Here is a 23,607-nt window from a genome sequence, read left to right as displayed (position 1 = left end):
TGGATCTCAGAAGTGGGGGGGGGGGGTGCTGGCACACAATGGTGCCCACCAGAGAAGTTGGGCGGCTTTACATGATTAACAATAATCATGCACAACAAAGGAGACACTGATAGCACTGGCATCCTGTTATTGCACTGGCAGACAATTAACACATGAAGTATCATAAAAATCCTTTGTCTAAATAGAATAATAGCTATTACACATGTACCGCGATAAAAGATCCACTACAGACTTTATTTACCTGTACTACATATCCGGAAATACATTTGAAATTTGCAGGCAAAGGGAAGCCATTGATCAAAATGTCTCCTGACAGGCCTCTAGGATTTTTCCTTGTAGCTAAAATGTCCAGTAGCCTATAAGAAAAATCAGAAGGACTCAAGAAAAGTTACTTGTTCCAACATCTGAAGATCATACTGTTACGAACTTAAGAGCCCCGCTGGATCACACCAAAAACCTGTCTAGCCAGGTACACTAACTCTAGGAGGCCAAGGTGTCTTCGGCCCCCGCAATACTTGTTGGAAGGGAGTCGGGCCCCCTCAATGTTGAGGGGGCGGAGGAGGCTGACTGTGGAGCTGAGAGCAGTACAGCTTCAGTGGCCAGTTCCTCCAGAGTGCTCAGCGTCCTCCGGACAATGTGACATCATGCATGTGATGTCACACACGCGAGTCACACATCAGGCCCCCTCAATCTTGGGGGCAATTTGGTGCCTCTGCATCTTGCTCAGCATCCTCTTCTCATGCTAGCCAACCAGATGTGCTCAAGCAAGACATGAGCACAACCGCAGTCCCTACTCATGTCCCCCTGCAACTGGTATTCAAAGTCCCGCCATCTTCATTATTAGTCTAGTATTATCTTTTTATGAATTTGCTTAATCCCCTTTTATAGCTATCCAAGTTGGGTTACCATCAATACATCCTGTGGCTGAAAATTCCAGAGTTGAAGTATGTGCTGTGTGCAGCAGATCTTCCTTTTGTCTGCCCTGCATTTTCCAATATTCAGCTGTGTTGGATAACCCAAGTTATGGTATTATAAGAGGAGGAAAAAGCACTTCTTTTTACCCATTTTGAATCTTTTTACCTTGCACTTTTCTGGTTTTGATTGATGCCATTGTGAAAATGTGTCTTGAGCTTTGTTCTAATCAAATATGCACGTTCATTGCAGAACCTCACTTACTGGTTGTGAATGTAAGAAAACCTGTAACAATGTTACATTTAATATTATCCGAAAATAGATCTTTACCCATATGTTAACACTTACGAAGATTTGCCGCAGCCTGTAGGTCCTAAGATTGCGTTGAGACCAGGTTTCATGACACCACTGTAAATGAAAAGCAATTTGTCAGTAGTCAGTTGTTTAATGTGTAAATCCATTCCAATAAAATGACATCTTTGGTAAAATTGTTCACTTTTGCACAAAAATAAACTAGTTCTTCCTTCATAGTTTGAAAACTAGTACTTTCTTCATAATTTGAAAACTAAACATCTTTCCCCCCCCCACCCCTTTAAATATCAGTGTACAAGAGGCAGAACATGTTCTACAACAGGAAATATCCTGCAACTTTCATCAGCCTTAGCCAACATGACCAACGGTCAGCGATGATGGGAGTTGTAATTTAGCAACATCTGGTAGGCTGCAGGTTCCTTACTCCTTTTCTACAAGATTATGGGTTATATGCCATAAATATTCATCTTATGTTTGGGTTTAGTTTCTCTATATGGGTTAGATCCAGGTTGTCCTTCTTAATGAATGGGATCCTTTTGTTCATGGAGGGGCCTAAGAGGTCCCTAGCTAGGGATGATGGGAGTTGTAGTCCAAAAGCAGCTGCAGACCCAAGTTTGGGAAACCCTCTAGGCCAGGGGTCCCCAAACTAAGGCCCAGGGGCCGGATGTGGCCCAATCGCCTTCTAAATCCGGCCCGTGGATGGTCTGGGAATCAGCGTGTTTTTAAGTGAGTAGAATGTGTCCTTTTATTTAAAATGCATCTCTATGTTATTTGTGGGGCCTGCCTGGTGTTTTCACATGAGTAGAATGTGTGCTTTTATTTAAAATGCCTCTCTGCGTTATTTGTGGGGCATAGGAATTCGTTCATATTTTTTTTCAAAATATAGTCCGGCCCCCCACAAGGTCTGAGGGACAGTGGACCAGCCCCCTGCTGAAAAAGTTTGCTGACGCGTGCTCTAGGCAGTGCTTTTTTCTGGGGATACGCAGGGGTATGCATACCCCTAAACATTTTGTGAATCTAAGTTTGGCCTAATTGAGGGGCAGTATTTCAATATGAGTAGGAAAATGAGAGTACCCCTAAACATTTTTTAGGAAGAAAAAAAAAGCACTGCCTCTAGGTGAAACAAGCTTGGTCTCTGTAACACAGAGAGATGGGTTCAGAAGGGCATCTCTTGACAATTAGTATTCCAGCTGCAGAGTAGAATGCACATAAAACAATACCAGGGGCAGGAAAGGACTGGTAAGGAACATAGAACGCTGCCTCATACCACATGACACTGTGGATCCATTTGCTCAGTATTTTCTATGTCGACTGGTAGTAGTAGCTCACTAGGGTTTCAGATGGGGAATCTTTCCCAACCTTACCTGGAGATGCCAGGGATTGAACCTGAAACCTTCTGCATACAAAGCAGATGCTCTACTAATGAGCTGCAGCAACTTCCCCTCCAGTGAAGCCACTCCACACCTTGCTCTCTGTACATGGAACAATCAGGAATTGCACCCCAAAATAAATAAGCAATGGCAATTAAGCATACCTGACGTCCATCAAGATATCTTTTTTAACCTCTTTTCGAAAGCCGTAGTGGCCAGTCTTGAATTTCACTCTGTAGCTGATGTGATGAAAGGTCATTGTGCTTCCTTCAGTGAACCCAGATCCTAGAAAATTGATTTTCTTCTTCCGTAGGAAACCTGCATCTTCGTCATCACATATGCTTACATGCTTTTCAATTTGTTTGATTTTTGACTGAAGTGCTGATGCTTGCATTAAACAAATGAACGATTGGAAAAGTCACTGTAGGCTTGTAACAAACATGGAACCAGTAGCTACAGGTAGCAAAAGTATATTGTGAGCCCAATTCTAACACCACCAGCAATACAATTTTTATGAAGGCAATTTAAAGGAAACGGAATGAGGGCAGGGCATCCAGGTTTTCTAAATTACCGTAATTTTCTGTTACACTCTCTCCATTTGTGTGGGCCGTGGGGATATCCAAAGGCACCGGTTATCAGGGTTTGGCTTCCCACTTCACAACTCCCACACAGAAATGCACATTTACCCAGATCTTTAAAACAATGACTAAAGGAAATAACTAGGTTGCCCATTTATCCCACAACAAAGCTGGCACCGAAGTGCAAAACACCCATTTCCATTTTGCAACTGTGTACCCCTCGTGCATTTAGCAGAGAGAGAATGACAGAGATTTGGAGTAACAAATGCCAACTTAAATTGTTTGTGTTTCATTAGCCAACTTGTGTTCTCTGGAATAGAAACATTTTGACAAAATAAACAACCCAAGCCAGTTGTAGCTACAAAAAAATGCAACATAAGAACCAAAAAAAGACCTGTGCAACCCGTCACCACAGAGCACCCTTGACAGCATCACCCTAGGTGCACAATTATTTAGGGCGTAGTTATGAGAAAATACATATATAATTGTCTCTCCCTCTGAGGTGAGCATCTATGCACACTGCGTATGTGTTTTTAGGAAATATCTTACATGGAAATGATCTTATTGCACACTGCCACGATAGTTTTAATGCATCAGCAGTTTATAAATGGTCTTATTTTAATTTTATTTTTTTAAAGGTACAACGAGCAGAGAAGGGCCATGGTTAGAATTTATGCCCCCCTTGCTTTTTTCTTCAAACATCAGAGCCCTTATTCTGCCCACCCACCCACCCCAAATTCTGGATTTAGGGTGCATGTAGCATCCCAAAACCAAAACATCTGAATGTTTTATTCAGTGCTTTTTTCTTTTAAAAAATGTTTAGGAGTACTCTCATTTCCCTACTCATATTGAAATACAGCCTCTCAATGAGGCTAAACTTAGAATCACAAAATGTTTAGGGGTATGTGTCCCCCCCGAAAAAAGCACTGGTTTTATTATGGTTTTTTGTGTGTTGGAAAGCTGCCCAGAGTTGCTGGGAAAACCCAGCAAGATGGGCAGGGTATTATTATTATTATTATTATTAGGCCTAGAGGCATTTCAGAGCCACTGAACCTGCCTTGCCCCACCCTCATCTCGGCTTCCCAATTTGTATTGTATTATTTTATGCACTGTGGCTTGCCGTTGTTTTATCGACTGTAGTTTAGAAACTATTGTAATTGTGAAGAGTGGACTTCTGTTTAATTTTTATATGCTGATATTTAATGTCATTCTATATTATTCAAATGAATGTTGAATGTTACTTTATCTGATGTAGGTTGCGTATTTTAACGTTATGTTTTATTATCACATTTTTGTATTGAATTAGATTGTCATAAGGTGTACATTCTTTGCTTCTTCAGTTTGTAAACCGCCTTGAGTATTGTAAGATAGAAAGACGGGATACTGTACAAATTAAAAGTGATGATGATGATGAACGATTTGGAAGTTCAACCCATTTTTAAGAGCGCCTTTTTGCTGTTTTCCTGAGGGATTCCACCCACACCCACCCCTCATGAAGATTCACTTTCCCCCCTCAAAACCACGGGATTACTAGAGGGTAGCCTCCCCCCACCCCACCCCCCACACTCTTCCCCTGTTTTTTAAAACCATTTCCAGCCACACCCTCCGTCCCCCCATTTTTTTTACCCATTCATGAAGGCGCCGGGGCAGGCGAGGTGCCGCGCATGCGCTGGAAGCAGTCCCCTACTCCGACTGGCCGAAGGGGGCCCAGGTGAGCGCCTTGGCTGGTGAAGGCGGCAGAAAGAGAGAGAGAGAGCGCGCGCTGAGGTCCCGCTCCTGCTTCTTCTCCCTTCCCCATCTCATCGCAAGCGAGGAAATAACGGCTCCGCCGGGGACGTTCCATCGCGGCACGTTCGCCCTCCCCTCCCCCCGCGCGGCGGCGGCGGCGCGTGGGAGACGGCAAAGGGGGGGGGGCTTCCGAACCCCACAAAAAATCGACGTCATGGACGGGGCTGAGCATCGTAGTGCTAGGATTTTTGGTAGGGGGGGGGGACTCATTGGGGAGCAGGCTTCATGTTGAGCGGGGTGGGCAGAACCTCAGTTAATTAAGTTCTTTTAATTGATTTACTTGATTGGGGGCAGCCCCTCCCCTTACACCAATGACTAAGGGGGCTCCTGTCTATGGGTTATACTGTTATGTTTCGTCGTTGCCTTTTTTATGTACGGCTGCCCCCAACCCCCATGGGACAAGGTGAGGCGACAGGAACCCCAGAATCTTTTAATCTCTGCATTTGTATCCCCACCATTTTTCTCCATGCAGCTCCAAGGTGACTTACCTAGTTCTCCAGTTACAGGTGGGTAGCCGTGTATCTGAAGAAGTGTGCATGCACACGAAAGCTCATACCAAGAACAAACTCAGTTGGTCTCTAAGGTGCTACTGGAAAGAATTTTCTATTTTGTTTCGACTAGTTCTCCAGGTCAGTGCCGGATTTACGTACAGTATAAGCTAAACAAGCTATAGCTTAGGGCCCTACACTCTTGGGGGCCCCCCAAAAAAATTAAAAGGCAAAAACCCTGGATGTACATTTCCAAAATATAAGATAAAAAACAAATTAAAATAAAACCTACAAACAGCAACAGTGTTTTGGTTTGTGTTGTGTAGGCTCCTATGATGTAAGTAATGGGCCCCGCCTGCACCCTAAAATATCACTGGTTCGCTCATTTCTATATATAGGGTGCCTACATTCTGCATGGACTGGTGGCATGGCAACATGTGTAGATGGCTTTAGATACCTATTAGGTCCATAGATTACCATATAGCATATGAAATATATATAAAAATTTAAAAAAATTGTCCAGTTAGCACCTTGTTGTTCAGTCGTTCAGTCGTGTCCGACTCTTCGTGACCCCATGGACCAGAGTACGCCAGGCACGCCTATCCTTCACTGCCTCTCGCAGTTTGGCCAAACTCATGTTAGCACCTTAGAGACCAACTAAGTTTGTTCTTGGTATAAGCTTTCGTGTGCATTTTGACTGCGTCAGACTTAACATGGCTGCCTACATATAGCATATATTCAACGCCAAAAAAAAAACTGCGACAATTTGTTGTTGACAAAGGACAGCTGGACATATAAAGGGCCCCATTACCTTCAGTAACTTAGGGCCTCATCAAACCTAAATCCTAGTTTTCCTGCTCCTCATTTAATCCCCACAACAACCCTGTGAGGTAGGTTAGCCTGAGAGGTAGTGGCTGGCCCAAGGTCAGCTTCATGGCTGAGTGGGGAATCAAACCTTCGTCTCCCAGGTCCTAGTCCAATGCTCTAACCACTGCACCACCACTGGCTCTCCCTCCTTGTTTCTGGTTTAGATCTTCACTCACCCCTTCACCCATGAGGTGGGAACCAGTGGGAGGGAGTATTTTGTGGTTTGCCTCAGGCGCCAAAATGGCTTGTGCCAGCTCTGTCCCCCCCCCCCACTGTGCATTGTTCTTTTTCACAATTAACACAATTAGTTATTATTTATTGAGTTTATTTATTTGATCTGAAAGGAGGAAAGATCAAAAGAATATTATATCCAGCAGTGTGGATTAGGTATGTTACTGCAGCGTTAATTAAAATGTGTTCCGTTTGCTCTCATGATACATAGAGAGTTGTCTCCTTATATATCTATATCTTTATCTATCTATGCTAAACCAAGGACAAAAGCAGTCAGCACCTACCCGGTAGAAGCTAACACTACAACAAGACCTCCAATCAGACTTATATGGTGGTGACTGCTCTTTAAATGGTACTTCAAAATGCGGTAAACCCAACCTGGTGCTTTTTGGTAGTACTCTTGCTCATTTTGATGAGTGGGAAGCCCTGAACTTCCACCCAAATGGCTAGAGCTTGCAGCACCACTGTTTTAGGGAGCAGCAGTTTGCACTCGTTCACTGGTCCTCAACTGGTGGGTCAGGACCAGCTACTGGGTCATAAATAGCCTGATCCAAGGTGGGTCGCAACAGGAGCACTACCACCATATATGGTTTAAGATTAAGAAATGGGTCCCCAAACGCATGTATGTGTAAAAGGTGGGTCCTGTGTCTGAAAAGGCTGAAGCCAAAACACATTCACTGCATCTGATATTATTTGTTTGTTTATTTTCAGGGTACCTACAGAAACAAAATGCTGTACAAGTGTAAGATGACAGTCTGCCCTTGTTCCCTAAGGCCCACACTCTTCAGTAAGAATATCAGCACACAGCAGAGATGAAAGTAGATTGAGAGTGAGTTGAAGTGATAAAAGCTGTAAGCCATTCAGGGTCCAACTCAGCTCATGAGGTTCTGCCCCCTAACCTAAACTCAGAATGGGGCAAAGAGGCTACATAACAGAAAGGAAATATTTATTATTATTATTTTTAAAAAATCATTAACCATAATACTGGGTATCTATAACAGATTGCACTTCAAGGAACATGATCCTTTTCATAAAGTGTATAATAAGCAGTTATTTTTCAACTATTTAGTTACAATTCGTATGCAAAACTTTCCCATTCATAGGATGCCCTAAATAAAAGCATTTCTAAATTAAATATGAGACATGCTAATTCCTTGACTAGCTTCTATTTGGGGCTGGGGGGAGAGAAAGAAGATATTTCACAAACTACATGCAATGAAATAATAGCTTGAATTCTGATTTAAGTGAAAGTGGGCAAACTGATTTCAAACACGGTGGATGGGAAGCTAGGGGCGGGGGGCGTAACCTGCAGTGGTGAAAATAAGGGGCATTCTTTCTCCCAGCTCCCTGCCCCACTTAATCTCTACACATTCACCCCGTCTCCCCAAGCTGCTTTTCTTAAAAAACAAAGAATGAAGCAAACCTTGTTGAGATCCTAGTATATGCTGCGTTGCGTATATGTTTCACTGGCTTACCGGGTTTTCCAGAGCCGTCTTAAGGGGATCTGCCGCCCTGGCGCGGCTATCCCTCCGGCGCCCCCGCCATGCCGCCTCTCCGCCGCCTCCCTCCCGCGCTTGCCGCCCCTTGGGAGGGGGGTGGGCGAGCGGGGGGTGAGGGGCGTGGCGCTGGAGCGGCGCGGGGCTCTGTGCGCCCTTCCAGCGCTTCCGGGATGGGAGGCGAGGGCGGCCGGCTCGCGCTCCACGCGCAGCTGGACGGCGCGGCGGTGCTGGGCAGCTCGCGCTGCATCGGGCGGGCGGCCGGCTGCGCGCGGGAGCGCGAGCCGGCTGCCCTCGCCTCCCAGAGCCCCAGCTGGAGTGCTGGAAGGTCGCGCAAAGCCCCGCGCCGCTCCAGCGCTCCAGCTGGGGCTCTGGGAGGCGAGGGGGGCGGGGGCGGGTTGGGGAGGAGGAGCCCGGTATGCCGGCGGGCTCGCGGGGGCGCCCCTGGGGCGCCCAGCGCCCTGGCGCGCCGCGCCACCGGCTTCTATGGATGAGACGGCTCTGGGGTTTTCACATGACACTCTAAAACCACGTTCAATAAACGCATAAAGTCCTCCACCCCGAAGTCAATGTTTCGTGCAGTGTCTGAAAAGGAAGGTCTCTCTCTCTCTTTCTCTCTCTCTCTCTGTGTGTGTGTGTGTCTGTGTCTGTGTGCAAGAGTATGCATGACAGCCTCTTCTTTCCAAACACCATGCCAAGTGCATGGACACCAGGGGGACTGGGCCAGAAAGGGTATGGGGGGGAGTGAGACTTCAATCCTGTTCTTTCCTCCTTCCATTCATGCACCGAACATTAAGGGAAGGTTCATGGGTATAATGCTAATCTGTGTGACATGCTCCAAACACACCAAAAGTCCTGTCAAAGCAGTAACAGAAGTTGTATTTCATAGCCCTGTGAACAAAAAGGGTTTCATTTTTAAAACCCAAGTTTCTTCCTAAGTTGAATCTGTTTGCCTTTACACACTTCAAAATGCAAGGGCAAGCCTTTCAAAAACTCTTCTGAGTTCTAATAAATATTGATCCTTCGAAACTTAAATACTTCATATCCTATTGGTTTCTGTTGGAGAATTAAACACATGATGAACTCTCTTCCCACTGAAATTTACAGAGCTTACAGGTGGTCAGTCTTGATTGGATCATGCTGGTTGCAAATACCGGTAACTGTTCAGGCATTTGCCTGCTTGCAGCTGGAAGTGCCACTAAATAAGTATAGCAATACTGAAAGAGAATATTTTGGTGTACTACAAATGCAGACGTTTGGCAATGTTTTTCTCCATTATGTGTTCTAAGAAAGAAATAAGGCTGTCGGCAGAAGAGAATAGTCGTGCCTTTAGCTCTGCTACTTGTGACACCCTCAGGGCAGCCTGGATCATAGATCTGTTTTCCAAGCTGTCGCTTTTTAAGAGAACTTTTTCATGAAACGCAGCTTCATGTATGAAATCGTAAGGAAAGTTATGGTCATGCAAACAAGTGCAACATGGTTCTGCCACAGGCCCCATGCAGTTGGTTCGATCCCTTGGCTTTTGAGATACTGTTCTCCAGTGCACCTACAAAGAAGTACAAGTAGAGGTTTTGAGAATTAGTCCTAGAATTGCAACATATTGCCATCAGTGTAGACAGCACTGAGCTAGTTGGATCACTGGTCTGATTCATTATAAAACAAGGATAGCTAAGCTTTTTGGCATAAGGGTGCATCTATCCTTAGCCAACACTCTGGGGACCACATGGCAACTGTAGGTTTGGCTAAAAATGAAGGTTGACACCACACAGAACACAACCTCCATCCTCATCTGGTCAGCTGAAGCGGAGGGATACTGACCCCTCTGCACTCCACGGATGATCAGTCTGATGACCAAGGAATGGGCAATTTGCCTTCCCATCAGGGTACTGGGTTTGGCAGATTAAAAAACTTCTCCACCTAACCCCAGTGCTGTATATACCGGGTAATTTTAACTTCTTTTTTTGACATTACTGCAAAATTAGTAGGATCGTTTGGGGGGAAGGGATCTGCTTGGGCAGTAGTGGTGAGACTACATCAGCCCCACCCACCCCCCAGGTATAAATCAACTTCCTGTGTTCCATCGGGCCATCCAGCATGACTGAGATTAAATTCTGCAAAATGTACAGCTTACAGACTCTGCATGGATTTTCCATGTGCCTACAAGTGGGCAGTAAGCATGATCCTAGTTTCATGGTTATGAATTAACTTGCAATTAAGACAGCAGTTCTTTGTATGTACTTAATGAAATACCGGTAAGATATACACAGTATAGTGAAATGTCCCTCTGACCTGATTTGGCTCAGGGGTTTCCAGAATTCCTCATTTAAAGGGATTAGGCTAAAACCATTCATAGTACCACTGCTTTAATAAATAGTGTAGTGTCAAAACAGTAACATAGCAATTTCTTTCTAATGCCTTTCCTCATCTGGGAGGCATTCAAAACAATGACCATTTTTGGAGGGGACAGGGAAGCAAATGAAACCCAAGGCTCATGTAGGTCCATTCACATTGCATTAAACTATGGTTCAGTATGTCTGAATGCAGTCATATTAATGTGAACAGTACTCTTGTGGGGGTTTGTAGGTGCCTCCAGCTAATTGGTTGGAATGAAAATATATTTTACTTACATCTGTAATTTGCTAAGGTCTGTACAGTTAGAATTGCTCCAATTTTCATTCATGCTTATATTGCAGAAATTGAGACCAGTAAGTTCATTAACCTGCAGTGCCTTTGAAAGTAGGAAGAAAAAATGATATAAAGGCATAGTAACAGCAAGAGAGTTGTTGCAGTGTAGTTTCATGTAAAAAAAATGTTGTAGTGTGCAGACTATTCTTTTATAGCTAGTATAGGATAGAAAATGAGCTGTGAGTTCAGTTTGCTTATTTAGTCATCACTTCAGCTATGACATTTGTTGGGTGATATCAGACAAGCCATTACCATTCAACATTCCCTCTTGCGTTTGCAATATGGGAGTAATATTGTTGTAAGGAACACAAAGGTTGTATGTGAAATGCTCTGAGCATTTGGGGAAAGTGTCATATATAAAGGTAAAGGGACCCCTGACCATTAGGTCCAGTCGTGTCCAACTCTGGGGTTGCGGCACTCATCTTGCGTTACTGGCCGAGGGAGCCGGCGTACAGCTTCCGGGTCATGTGGCCAGCATGACTAAGCCACTTCTGGAGAACCAGAGCAGCGCACGGAAACACCGTTTACCTTCCCGCTGGAGCGGTACCTATTTATCTACTTGCACTTTGACGTGCTTTCAAACTGCTAGGTGGGCAGGAGCTGGGACCGAGCAACAGGAGCTCACCCCGTCGCGGGGATTCGAACCACCAACCTTCTGATCAGCAAGCCCTAGGCTCTGTGGTTTAACCCACAGCGCCACCTGTGTCCCGTCATATATATTTGCATGTTTATTATTATTTACAACCATATAATGGGGGTAAGGTTTATTTGAAATTGATGGCTCCCAGACTGTAGACTTTGTGCGGTGGTGAGTATAAAAGAAGCTATTCTTGAGCCCAAATTACTACAGCTGGGACAGCTCAATCAGGAAAACATGGGGCTCTTAATCTCAGGGTCATGGGTTCAAGCCCCACATTGGGCAAAAGATTCTTGCTTTGCAGAGGATTGGAATAGATGACCTTTGTGGTCCCTTCCAACTCTTTTGATTCTATGATTCTAAATTACTTAGTATGCAAATACTCCATCAATCCATGAAGTGCTTCAGCCCAGGTCAACTTTAGGGGCAGCTGTTAACCGAGGCATTGCAGACAGCTTCAGGATTATGTTGAAAGTGATGTGTCCTTTTACTTTCAGTGGATCTTAAAACACAATTCTATGCATGTTTATTCAGGAGTATGACCTATATTTAGTAGACTCTCTAGCAAGTATGTTTACGACTGTAACCTTAGTCACAACTCACTTTAGCTGGATTGGGGGCAAAGCTTGTAAAACTCAAAAAGCAACAAATATATATATGCCTGTAATTATGGGGCAGAATTTCCAAGGCCTTGAGCTGACTAGTTTGTCTTTCACCAAGGCTCAATTATAGGTAGAATAGTTACTTTGGGGGGGGGGGGTTGATTGTTCACATGAAGCACTTACTGTCATCCCATATCGAGGTATACTGAAGTATTGGATCCAGGCAAGCCAAGGCTGTATACTGGTGAGATTTACCAACAACCCAGAGAAAATCTGCAGGCAAAACCATAATTAAAAATTTAATCCGATGACGCTTTGTAGTCAACAATCTGGATTTACATAATAAAGAATTAATAAGCCATTTTATTATAAGGCATGAGATGCAACATAACCAGACAATGGAAAGACCTTGTACAATTGGTACAAAACTGTTTGGGAATCAGCACTCCTTGAAAGATTTAACAAATAAAAGTATGGTTGACACATGGACAAATCAAGAAAGATGGCTTTACTCCAGTGTGGTTTAATTCTATAACATATGCCAGTATTCCAGAAAATGAACAATCCCACCCCCCATCAGCATTTGGCTCAATCTGATTGACCTAAATTTAAACATAAAGTATTAGCTTCACTTTGAAACCCCCTCCCACATCCATCAATTTACCAACACTTTATATTGTTTTATAGGTAACGTAAGAGGGGAAATGACCATTAATAAGTAGTAGTAATAATAATAATAATAATAAACCTTTATTGTCACTACACCACCTTTGTGCAGTGAAATTAAACAAGCCCCCTTCCGCCCCCCACATACACTTAGTCTTGATCACACTCTGTGTGCTTGTCGGAAGCACTCATACTTAATCTAAGCACAACCACAAGGGCTTCTGATTAGGCGTTTAGCTATGTGATGTTGAATGTTATCTGTTAACTCTGTTCTATCCTGTTCAGGCCCTTGCAGAGCCAGGCAGATGCCCGGGCCAGGTAGATAATGTGGCCCTTTTTTTTTACCCTGGGGATTTCAAGGCTTGAACCGTATCTGCATATAAAGACAAAATGGAAAATATAGATATACAATAGTGCTTTTAAAAAAATACATAGGGGAAAAAGATTATTTTAAGTATTTACATTTAAATAATGGTGAACGATTGTGAATATGCTGACCGAGGCCCCTTTTAGAATCGGAGGCCCGGGGCAAGTGGCCCATATGACCCCCCCCCCGCGGTTTGTGCCTGATCCTGTTTCCCCATTGTTTTTGTTTAAACCTATTCAGGAACCAAGAACTTAGACGTTGACCACTAATAATGAACCCTATGTTGTAGATCGCACTGCAAAAATTATTATGCTAATTTTGTGATAGAAAATGACATGAGAAAACTTGGTCTATTTATTTGTATTGTTTACTATTCCTATGGTCCTTGTTAATAAAACTAAATAAAAAGTGATTCCACCAATAAAGTTTTAGTTATTTAAAAAAAGGGGGGGCACCCACCTGATTCAGTTTCCTAGCTGCTGCAATGCCAGCAACTTCCTATCAACCATTTAAGGATACTCACAATCATAAAAACAAAGGTGATGGTCATGAGTAGATTTGCTACAGCCACGACACCCTGTCCTGTGGCAATTGCTAGCGCCATAGAAGTCGCTGTGTAAGATACCATCATCAGAGTAAACATCATGATAAAGAAGGCCTCGGCTGTTGGCTTTAGACCTTAGAAATTGAAAAGAAAAAGTGTGTTGTTGACAAAGAATATGCAGTCAAATATTGTACCATGTTATTAGTTTATTACGCATCATAAACTTTGCATAAACTTTATTTTCATGATGTTGCATCCTTATATTTAATAACGTCTGCGTGGGTGAAATGCTTTCTACTCCTTGTGCAGCTTTACAACGAATAATAGGAGGCTGCTCATATTATTGTAGTTTTAGGTGGAAAGCTGAAAGAGCGTGACTTGCCAATGGCCCATTCAGACATTACTTGGCCTTTGGGATAGGCCTGGGCAATATATCGCTCTGGACAGATATAAGGGGCGGACTGCAATGACAGCTTCACTCAGCGGTACATTGTGGGTGAAACCGCTGCCTCCAGAATCCCTCTGCAACCAACACCTAGCGCACCAAGGGAGCAACAAGCTGCAGGCAGGCACTGGAAGCAGAGCGGCTGCGGTTTCACCAGCGATAAACTGCTGGGTGAAACCGCCATCCCACTCTGCCCTCGTACATCTGAGGTTTGCAGAAGTATGGAAAAAGTAGGGGAGTGGGAGGGACTAAATTCAAGACAAAGCTCCAAAACACTTCAATGAAGACGAAGCATGGGAGCGGTCATGAAATGATGCCTACCTGATTTGGGTGCCAGAGAGTGCTATTTTTCTGGAAAAGGAGGAGCCGGAATTCACCATGAACTCCTCCCTTGTTCTCTTATACAGTGGTACCACGGGTTACAGACGCTTCAGGTTACAGACTCCGCTAACCCAGAAATAGTACCTCAGGTTAAGAACTTTGCTTCAGGGTGAGAACAGAAATCGCATGGTGGCGGCAGCGGGAGGCCCCATTAACTAAAGTGGTACCTCAGGTTAAAAACAGTTTCAGGTTAAGAACGGACCTCCAGAATGAATTAAGTTCTTAACCCGAGGTACCACTGTAATGGCAATAGCGCCCACCTGAGTGGTGCGAGTTCTGGCAATTTCCAGCTGGAAAAAAGCCCTGGTGACAGAGGGATGGAATATCCTAGTGCAGGGGTTCCCAAACTAAGGCCCGGGGGCTGGATGCGACCCAATCACCTTCTAAATCCAGCCCGTAGACGGTCCAGGAATCAGCGTGTTTTTAGTAAAATGTGTCCTTTTATTTAAAATGCATCTCTGGGTTATTTGTGGGGCCTGCCTGGTGTTTTTACATGAGTAGGGCTGATGTGTAGGTGTGTAGGACTGATGGGCTGGAAAGCTAAACATTTGCACACACAAAAATTTTGTTGCAGGATCCACTTGACAAGCTCTGTTGTACAGCTTCAAGTACAACATACTTACCTAACATGAAATAAACAACGCTGGTGAAGATAATGCTTGGTAAAGTTCTCATGGGTATTAAATCTGCCATTAGCTTTGAGAAGAAATATGCAGAAATTCTGTAGTATCCACTGATGTACTCATGTCTATGAATATAAACAGTGCAATATTACCAGGTAAAGTTGTGAAGTACTCAAATAATTTCACACAATAAACAACTGAGATACATTGTATGCAGTTTGGCAAAACTTTGAAGTTGCCATTACCAGAATAAAACCATCTGCAAAAAAGTACATCTGTTCAGTCTTACTTATCAGTCTTTCAAGAAAATGTTTGCTAGGAATTAAATAGTTTTTTTAAAATAAATAAATAAATCTACCATAAAAATACACATTGGGTTCATGCAGACCAGAGATGTAAAACAGTTACTTCCTCTTCTCAGGGAAGGCTGGAAATTGTAGTTTGGGTTAGACCAGGGGTCAGCAAACTTTTTCAGCAGGGGGCCGGTCCACTGTCCCTCAAACCTTGTGGGGGGCTGGACTATATTTTTTGGGGGGAAATGAACGAATTCCTATGCCCCACAAATAACCCAGAGATGCATTTTAAATAAAAGCACACATTCTACTCATGTAAAAACACCAGGCAGGCCCCGCAAATAATCCAGAGATGCATTTTAAATAAAATGACACATTCTATTCATGTAAAAACACGCTCATTCCTGGACCATTCGCGGGCCAGATTTAGAAGGCGATTGGGCCGCATCCGGCCCCCAGGCCTTAGTTTGGGGACCCCTGGGTTAGACTAAGACTGCCTCCTTCCCTTTACAACTTCTTAGGTGTTAAGATCAGCATGGAGTAGAACTCCTGATTGTTCACCACCCTCAGAATTTTTTTTTTGGGGGGGAAGTGGCCTGGAAGAGGGTGGACCCTATGCTGTAATAATAATAATAAAAATTATTATTTGTGCCCCACCCATCTGGGTGGGTTGCCCCAGCCACTCTATGCGACATCAAACATTTTTTTTAAAAAAATAACCTTCCCTGTACTGAAAATTACCTGTCCACAGAGGTGTGTCTGGGACCTTCATTATGTAGTTTCTGTCTCATGCTGAAGATGCGCCTCCTTTTCCTGGCCTTATATATTAGGACCCATCCTATTCCTGAGACTCTTGATATGTTTTGAACTCATTTTAATAATGCGTTTTTACATTGCAACCTGCCCTGGGACCTTGTGAAGGGTGGGTAAGAAAGGCGATTCTTGAAATAAATAAATAAATAAATTATGGTAATAATAATAATAAACAGTGTTGCCTGTTCAGCAATGTTCTACTTACATAAATATCTTCTTCTCCACAACAAAAAGTTCAATAGCGGAAATGCTGCTGAAACACTGGTTGGTGGTCATAAAGAACATAGCACCAATTCTATGGGGGGGAGGAATACGGATTGTCACCATAAAGCCTTTGAAAAAATATTTGATATTCACGAAAAGGATCCTCTTTCCTCCCCAAAACCCACTTTTTTTTCAGCAAACTCATCCTTGGACAATCCCATGTTCTCATCTTCACCACGGCCTCACCCACTGAGAAAAGAGCTATAACCTCCATTTCTGGTAGAAAACAGGCATTTGGGTAGCTGCCAATTTATGTTCAAGATACTAGCCCCTTGGGAGGTGAGTCGAGGCAGAATGGGAGGGGCCAGTACCCTGCAAAGCGTGGGGGAAGTCAGAAATTTAAAAGATGAGCTGCCATTGCCTGGTTTTACAAGACAGAGCACTAAGATACTGGCTGGTTAGCAGTCCTATCCAGTTTAAGAATAAAAGAGATGTATAAAGCCCAAGCAGAAGCTAGTCTTTGTTTAATAATAATAATAATAATAATAATAATAATAATAATAATTTGTATTTATACCCCGCCCTTCCCGATTAAAACTGGGTTCAGGGCAGCTAACAACAAACATAAAAACATTGATTTAAAATGACTAAAAAAACAGCTTAAAAACAGCAGAAGTATAACATAAATGTAGCATCACCAGGGATAGCTGGCCAGGTTAGTCCTGCTAGGGCCAGCAAGGAGACCAGGGAAGAGATTTGATGTGGGGTCTCAATACGGGTTTCTTCCAAGAAAAAGGGGAAGGGAAAAGGAATAAAGGATCAAGCTAAATTGAAGGCCAGGCGGAATAGCTCTGTCTTACAGGCCCTGTGGAAGGAGGTCAAGTCCTGCAGGGCCCTAGTCTCAGGACAGAGCATTCCACCAGGTCGGAGGCTTCACTGAAAAGGCCCTGGCCCTGGTGGAGGATAATCTGGCTTCTTTAGGGCCCAGGACAAGAGCAAAATTTCAAACTTCAAAATGGGAGGCAGCAATGCTTCTGAATGCTTCCAGTTGCAGGAAACCACAGGAGGGGAGAGAGGGCTCTTGGGCTCAGGTCCTGCTTGCTGGTTTCCCACAGGCAACTGTGATGCTGGTATGAGGTGGGCCATTGGCCTGATCCAGCAGGCTCTTCTTATGTTCTCAATAAGTCTGAAGATTTCTCTAGAATCAAAAACGGCAGCCATTTTCTCATCACATAGCCCCCGGATCTCACCTGTTCTGCAAACCAGTAGTATCATTCGTTACCCCAAAAAATATGGCACCTACGACTGATGCCAGGAAAACGGTAACAAAGACCTGAAACATAAACAAAATATACAGCAGTGTTATACTGCATACAATCGAGTACAAAAAAATCACTAGCTATCCACTACAAAATTGAAGACAAATACAAATCAAATTCCTTCTGAAAATTGGAGTTGTCATTAGCAACGAAACACCCTCCAGCAGCTAAAAACCATTGCAAGCACCATATTAGTTATCATGGTTTCATATAGAACTTTGGAATTTAGCAGGTTAAACCAGCTGCAGCCTGAGAAACTGCATACCAGAAACGTGCCTTTTTCTTTAAGGAGGCATTTGAAATCAGCTCAAGCTTTATATTGTTTTCTATTTTGCAGTTGACTTTTATTTTTCGGATTATGGCTGTTTTACTCAGGTCTCATCTCCTGGTGCTATTTATTTTGTAGGTGAACGGTTGTATTTATTTTGTATGTGAACAGTTGTATTTTTTTGGTATTCTCTCTCTCTCTTTTTTTTTTACACAGTGCAATTGAATTCTATTCATATCTACTCAGAAGTAAGTTCCTGGAATGCAAAGGGGCTTCTGAGCCTTGGACATAGAATTGCAGCCCCAGCATGTTTTTATTACAGTATTTGGTTTTTTAGCATGATCCACATTTGAAACAAAATAATATTATTGATATCATTAATAAAATAATATTAATGATAAAATAAGTATCATAACTGTCAGTGGCCTGTGATGACGTATGCAGAAAACTTTGAAGGGTGTTGATTCAAGTCAGCCCAAATAGGTTCTGAATAGGGTTTCCCAAACTTAAAGTCCCCAGCCTTTTTCTGGACTACAATTCCCTTCATCCTTGACCACTGGCTCTGCTAGCTAGGGATGATGGGAGTTGTACTCCCAAGTTTGGGAAACCCTGGTTGAGAAGCGTTTTTTTTATTATTATTATTACAGTGGTACCTCTGGTTACGAACTTAACTTGTTCTGGAGGTCCGTTCTTAACCTGAAACCGTTCTTAACCTGAGGTACCACTTTAGCTAATGGGGCCTCCCACTGCCGCCATGCGATTTCTGTTCTCATCCCGAGGTAAGGTTCTTATCCCGAGGTACTACTTCCAGGTTAGCAGAGTCTGTAACCCGCAGTGTTTGTAATCCAAGGTGTTTGTAACCTGAGGTACCACTGTATTATAAAGTGTGATATATGGTGAACATTTTTTTTTCTTTTTGGCTGATGAAGTATCTACTGGTATACTAATGTACTTGGAGCACGCAAGGCTACACCAAGGGTGGCGGGACAGCTGAAGGCAAGGATTAGTGTTTGAATGACCTAATGGCTCCATGAAGGCTTCTCTAACCCGCCACCCTGATGTTGTTGGACTACAACTCCCATCATTCCTGGCCACTGGTCCCGCTGGCAAGGGCTGATGGGAGGTTGGAGCTGCACCAGATTGATGAAAGATGAAGGATTCTTTAAAGTGTTGGCCTAAAGTGTTGGCCATCGTGGGTAGGGCACCGTTTGGACTCAAAATGTATTGGGCTGGTACTGCCAGAATGGTTAAGACTGCATATCAAGATTTAAGTATGAATGATCAAAACTGCAGCCAATGTGATGGTATCAGGCAGTTTGGCAAGAGCAGCCCTCAAACGCAACAGAGGGCCCTCCATACATGGTACCATGATGCTAAGAACCTGCCGAAAGGACCAAATGTCAGGGATAATCCAAGCACTAAGCCAATTGTAGTAGAAAACAAGGATCATAGCAAGGCCCAATTGAGAAGATTAAAAAAGAGGGCTAAACGAACTGTAGGGCATTTGGAGACCGCATTTCAAATCCATTCCTAATGAGGTTAGGGAGATCAAAACGATTGGAGGGGCTGGGGAGTCAGGACCATTAACCCTGGAAGATTAAAAAGCTCTAAAAGGGCATTATTCTTGTCACAAGGTCAAGCTTTTACAAAGCAATTAAGAGAGATCTCCATAATATCAACATACACATGGAATCAAAGGCCGTAATTCTCGGATTCTGAGGAGATTTTTGGCTTGTGGACAGCAAAAGTTTAAGAAGGAATCAAATGGATCTAATTAGATGTTTTATAGAGCCCCAACGTCTAAGGGCCAAATAGGTTTGCTGAACATCTGAAGCGCAAAGGTGAGAGAAACTTAAACCTTCTCATGGGTCTTCCTCTTCTCCCCTGTCCTCCCCACCCCAAGATAATCTTCCTCTTTCAGGACACCCAGATGCATATTTGTTGGGGCTCAGAATAAATGCAGCTGGGGAAAACACAGGCCTAAAGCTGATTTGGGATAAGCAACATTCCCTTGTTCACCACTTCAAATCCTATCCCACCTCTGCCGCTTTTTTGACCAGGAGCAGGGAACCTTTTTATTTTCTTATGCATAGTGCATATGTATACAGGGTGAATCCTTTAAAAGAGGCCTCGTGGATACAGAGTACACATGTTCCACGGGGCCTCTTTTAAAAGACTCAGAGTGTGTGTGTGTGTGTGTGCTATGCATAAAAAGAAGAGATAGATAGATAGATAGATTCCCCCACAAAAATGCATGCAGTGAACACAAACAATGAAGGGAAAAGGGAAACGGCACTAGAGCATGTCAATTCACTGTACCAGTTTAAAAGGTTGGGCCTATGTGGTTAAAACCAAGTGATGAACTTTTTTTTTCAGCCTGAGGGACGCTTTCTCTTCTGAGCTCCCTTCCAGGGTGGAGTGATGGGCGAGAGCTACAGTCAGCTGAGTCAACTGCAGGTGCAGAGATCACGTGCTCTTTACTTCCAGCCCCATCTTAGCCTGGTCAGGCACAGCTGTGAACATTTCCTCAGGCGTTCTCCACCTAGGTTCAGCTGTAACTCTCCCCGGCATTCCCTCAGACATTCCCCACCTGTGTTTAGCTGTCATTCTCTCCAAGCTGCTATGTGCACGCAGCCGAACAATGCTGTTCTTCTTCTCTCCTTGCCTGCCTACGGGCTGAGGTGACAGAAGTGGTGGGGAGAGGGGCATTAGGGCTCCTTTCTTGCTTTGATCAGTTCTTCCACCAGTCCCATATTAATTCCACTGAGCCCCTGCTGCTGCTGTCTACAGGGTCCCATCCCCCCATGTCCGTGTCATCCTGACAACTCGGCGTAGGGCAACCCTCGTCCTCCCTGTCACTTTCCCCCAAGCAAGCCTCTTCCAGGTGATCCTTGCCCTCAGAGCCAGTCTCCTCTTCCCCTAAGGCATCCTCGTATCCCCTGCTTTCGCCAACGCCCTCTTTCCCTGCCCTCTGTGTAGGGGCCACAGTTACCGGTATGTATTTTTGGCCCAATACGTAGGTCTCCTCAGTGAAATGGGTGCTGCTTCCCAATATGGAGCTGGAGACCAGGATAGCTACTATTTATTAATTCATTTATTATTATTCTGAAGTCTATGAACAGAAAACCTTGTGGCAAGGGGGAAGGAGACAGAAAACAAGAAATTTAAAAGAGAGACTTCTGGTTATTCAAAACAACACAAAGGTAAAACAAGGTAGGGCCTTCTCTGCGTTTGCCCCCCAGACTTTGACAAGCTCTTCCTCCAGAGTTATGGATGACACCTAGACAGGGCTTTTTTCCACCAGAACTCAATTCTGGCACCTCTCAGGTAGGCCACATTGCTATTATAAGAAGAAGAAGAGTTTGGATTTGATATCCCGCTTTTCACTACCCGAAGGAGTCTCAAAGCGGCTAACATTCTCCTTTCCCTTCCTCCCCCACAACAAACACTCTGTGAGGTGAGTGGGGCTGAGAGACTTCAAAGAAGTGTGACTAGCCCAAGGTCACCCAGCAGCTGCATGTGGAGGAGCGGAGACGCGAACCCGGTTCTCCAGATAACGAGTCTACCGCTCTTAACCACTACACCACACTGGAGAACAAGGGAGGTGTTCATGTTGAGTTTGCTGCCTCTTTTTCTAGAAAAATAGCACTACACTACTGTTGTTTCAGCGGCCACTCAAAACATACCCGTTTCCCTAGGAATTTTAGTTTTAGTGGCTTGTGTGAATGTCATGGAACCTCTTGTTTTTGCTGCTGGATTTTACTGGTTTAGGTGCTGGTTATTTTAACCGCTTCATTTTATTGGTTCTGTTTTTAATTCCATTGCAGTATTTAATGGTTGCATCTTTTATGGAGAGAGGGAAACAAATCTCATAAATAAAGAAATGGTTTAGGTGAGCATCATCCAATACAGTTGTGCAAGTACCATCCCCAAAACAAAATGTGGGTGGTCATCATGGCAGCTGGTGAAATATTCCAGCATCTGTGGAAAAACACTGGTGCATTCTGGTATCCATTTTTTATTTCTACCATTCTCTCCACCTGGAAGCCCCCAATAGCTTAAGCTTCTTTCTTGTGCAATCAACATGTGCACAGCAGTAACTCACCAGCTGCACAGGTTGGTGCAAGTATTGTATCACTGGGGTGTAGATTAATGAAGAAAGCACTATAAAAGACTAGTATTACCTGTGCTATGGAGGCTTGCGGGTTGCCTAGCAGATTTTTGAACGTGCGTTTAGAGACCCACTTGAGCTGGTGAAAGAAGGGAGTGGAGTAGGTGATTTCTCGGAAAGAGGTCTCCCTCTGGCTCCCCGAAGACAGCCTCTCTAATTCTGCTTTGGTTTCTTGGTAGAAAGTGGAACTGGAATACTTCTCTGCCAATTTCTCTGCCAGTGTCTTATCACAACTGATGTGTTCGTCAATGTTATCTTTGGAGAGATGGGGAAATACATTTAACATGGTCTTCCGGATCTATAGGAGTTGAGCTAGAGCACAAAACACAAAATGTAGCATAACAAAGACCGAGTACTTTATATGACATAAGCTTTTGTGGACTAGGGTTCATACCATCCAAAGAGGCGTTTTGCTCTTCGCTTTCAGTTTTGTCCACTGTTTGAATGAAATGGACACAGGAAGACCCTCAATTGCCCACCTAGTCGAACATCCTGTTCTCAGCAGATACCCGTAGAAACCCACAAGTAGGACTCATGTACAAGAGCACTCTTCCCTCCTGCAGTTTCCAGCAACTGGCATTCAGAAGCATTACTGTCTCTGACCGTGGAAGCAGCAGAAGAAGAAGAGTTTGAATTTGATATCTTGCTTTAACACTACCCGAAGGAGTCTCAAAGCGGCTAACATTCTCCTTTCCCTTCCTCCCCCACAACAAACACTCTGTGAGGTGAGTGAGGCTGAGAGACTTCAGAGAAGTGTGACCAGCCCAAGGTCACCCAGCAGCTGCATGTGGAGGAGCAGAGAGGTGAACCTGGTTCACCAGATTACGAGCCTACCGCTCTTAACCACTACACCACACTGGCTCTCATGATAGCATGGCCATCATGCCTACTGTAGTAGCTGTTGATAAGTACATCTTCCATGAATTTGTCTGCTAATGCAGCCTAAGACTGGAATGGCTTCTTTTTTTGCAGCCATGTTGCATTGGTAGTCCATGGTCATTTTGTGGTCAGCTAAGACACCTAGCACGTCAAAGTGCAAGTAGATAAATAGGTACCACTCCGGCAGGAAGGTAAACACCGTTTCCGTGCACTGCTGTGGTTTGCCAGAAGCGACTTAGTCATGCTGGCCACATGACCCGGAAGCTGTATGTCGGCTCCCTCGGCCAGTAAAGCAAGATGAGCGCCACAACCCCAGAGTTGTCCGTGACTGGACCTAATGGTCAGGGGTCCCTTTACCTTTACCTTAAGACACCTAGATACTTTTCACATGCACTTGATCTCTCAGGTGACATTCCAAAGTTGGGACATGGTGACAGAGAAGAAGACCCTGTCCCATGTTCAGCCTTGCCCAATGACCCTAAGGATTGACCAGAGTTGCATGATAGGAGGCAATCTTCCAGGTATCCTGGTCCTAAACCATTAGATTGCAATCCCAACCCTCTTTGTGCCAGGATGAGGTGGTTTTAGATTGAATGAAGGCCTTCGGTGTCTTCCAGCCACAGAGTAACGCCAGAGTCACTCTACAAGTGCAGTTTCCCATTCCAAGC

The 23,607-nt window shown here is 44.1% G+C and overlaps 1 protein-coding gene across 3 annotated transcripts in view; it reads right to left on the bottom strand.

The window, feature by feature from the left end:
- The window catches only part of ABCG2 (ATP binding cassette subfamily G member 2 (Junior blood group)), a 49,063-nt gene that overhangs the window by 17,196 nt on the left and 8,260 nt on the right, over positions 1–23,607 (bottom strand). For 2 of the 3 annotated variants that reach the window (XM_033160616.1, XM_033160618.1), the window contains 8 exons: positions 22,074–22,315; positions 17,553–17,635; positions 16,304–16,393; positions 14,993–15,117; positions 13,523–13,677; positions 12,150–12,239; positions 10,670–10,770; positions 8,691–9,588 (listed from right to left, as the gene is read on the bottom strand). In XM_033160616.1, coding sequence (XP_033016507.1) covers positions 9,441–9,588; positions 10,670–10,770; positions 12,150–12,239; positions 13,523–13,677; positions 14,993–15,117; positions 16,304–16,393; positions 17,553–17,635; positions 22,074–22,315 — 1,034 coding nt within the window. In that variant the 3' untranslated portion in view covers positions 8,691–9,440. Of the gene's footprint in view, positions 1–8,690; positions 9,589–10,669; positions 10,771–12,149; positions 12,240–13,522; positions 13,678–14,992; positions 15,118–16,303; positions 16,394–17,552; positions 17,636–22,073; positions 22,316–23,607 lie in introns of those variants that run through there. The other variant, XM_033160617.1, reaches the window with a different exon arrangement.

The sequence above is a fragment of the Lacerta agilis genome, chromosome 9 (genome assembly GCF_009819535.1).
Source record: "Lacerta agilis isolate rLacAgi1 chromosome 9, rLacAgi1.pri, whole genome shotgun sequence".
NCBI classification, from domain to species: domain Eukaryota; kingdom Metazoa; phylum Chordata; class Lepidosauria; order Squamata; family Lacertidae; genus Lacerta; species Lacerta agilis.
The sequence above is the reverse complement of the archived record's forward strand: the minus strand, read 5'-3'. Positions and strand labels throughout refer to the sequence as shown.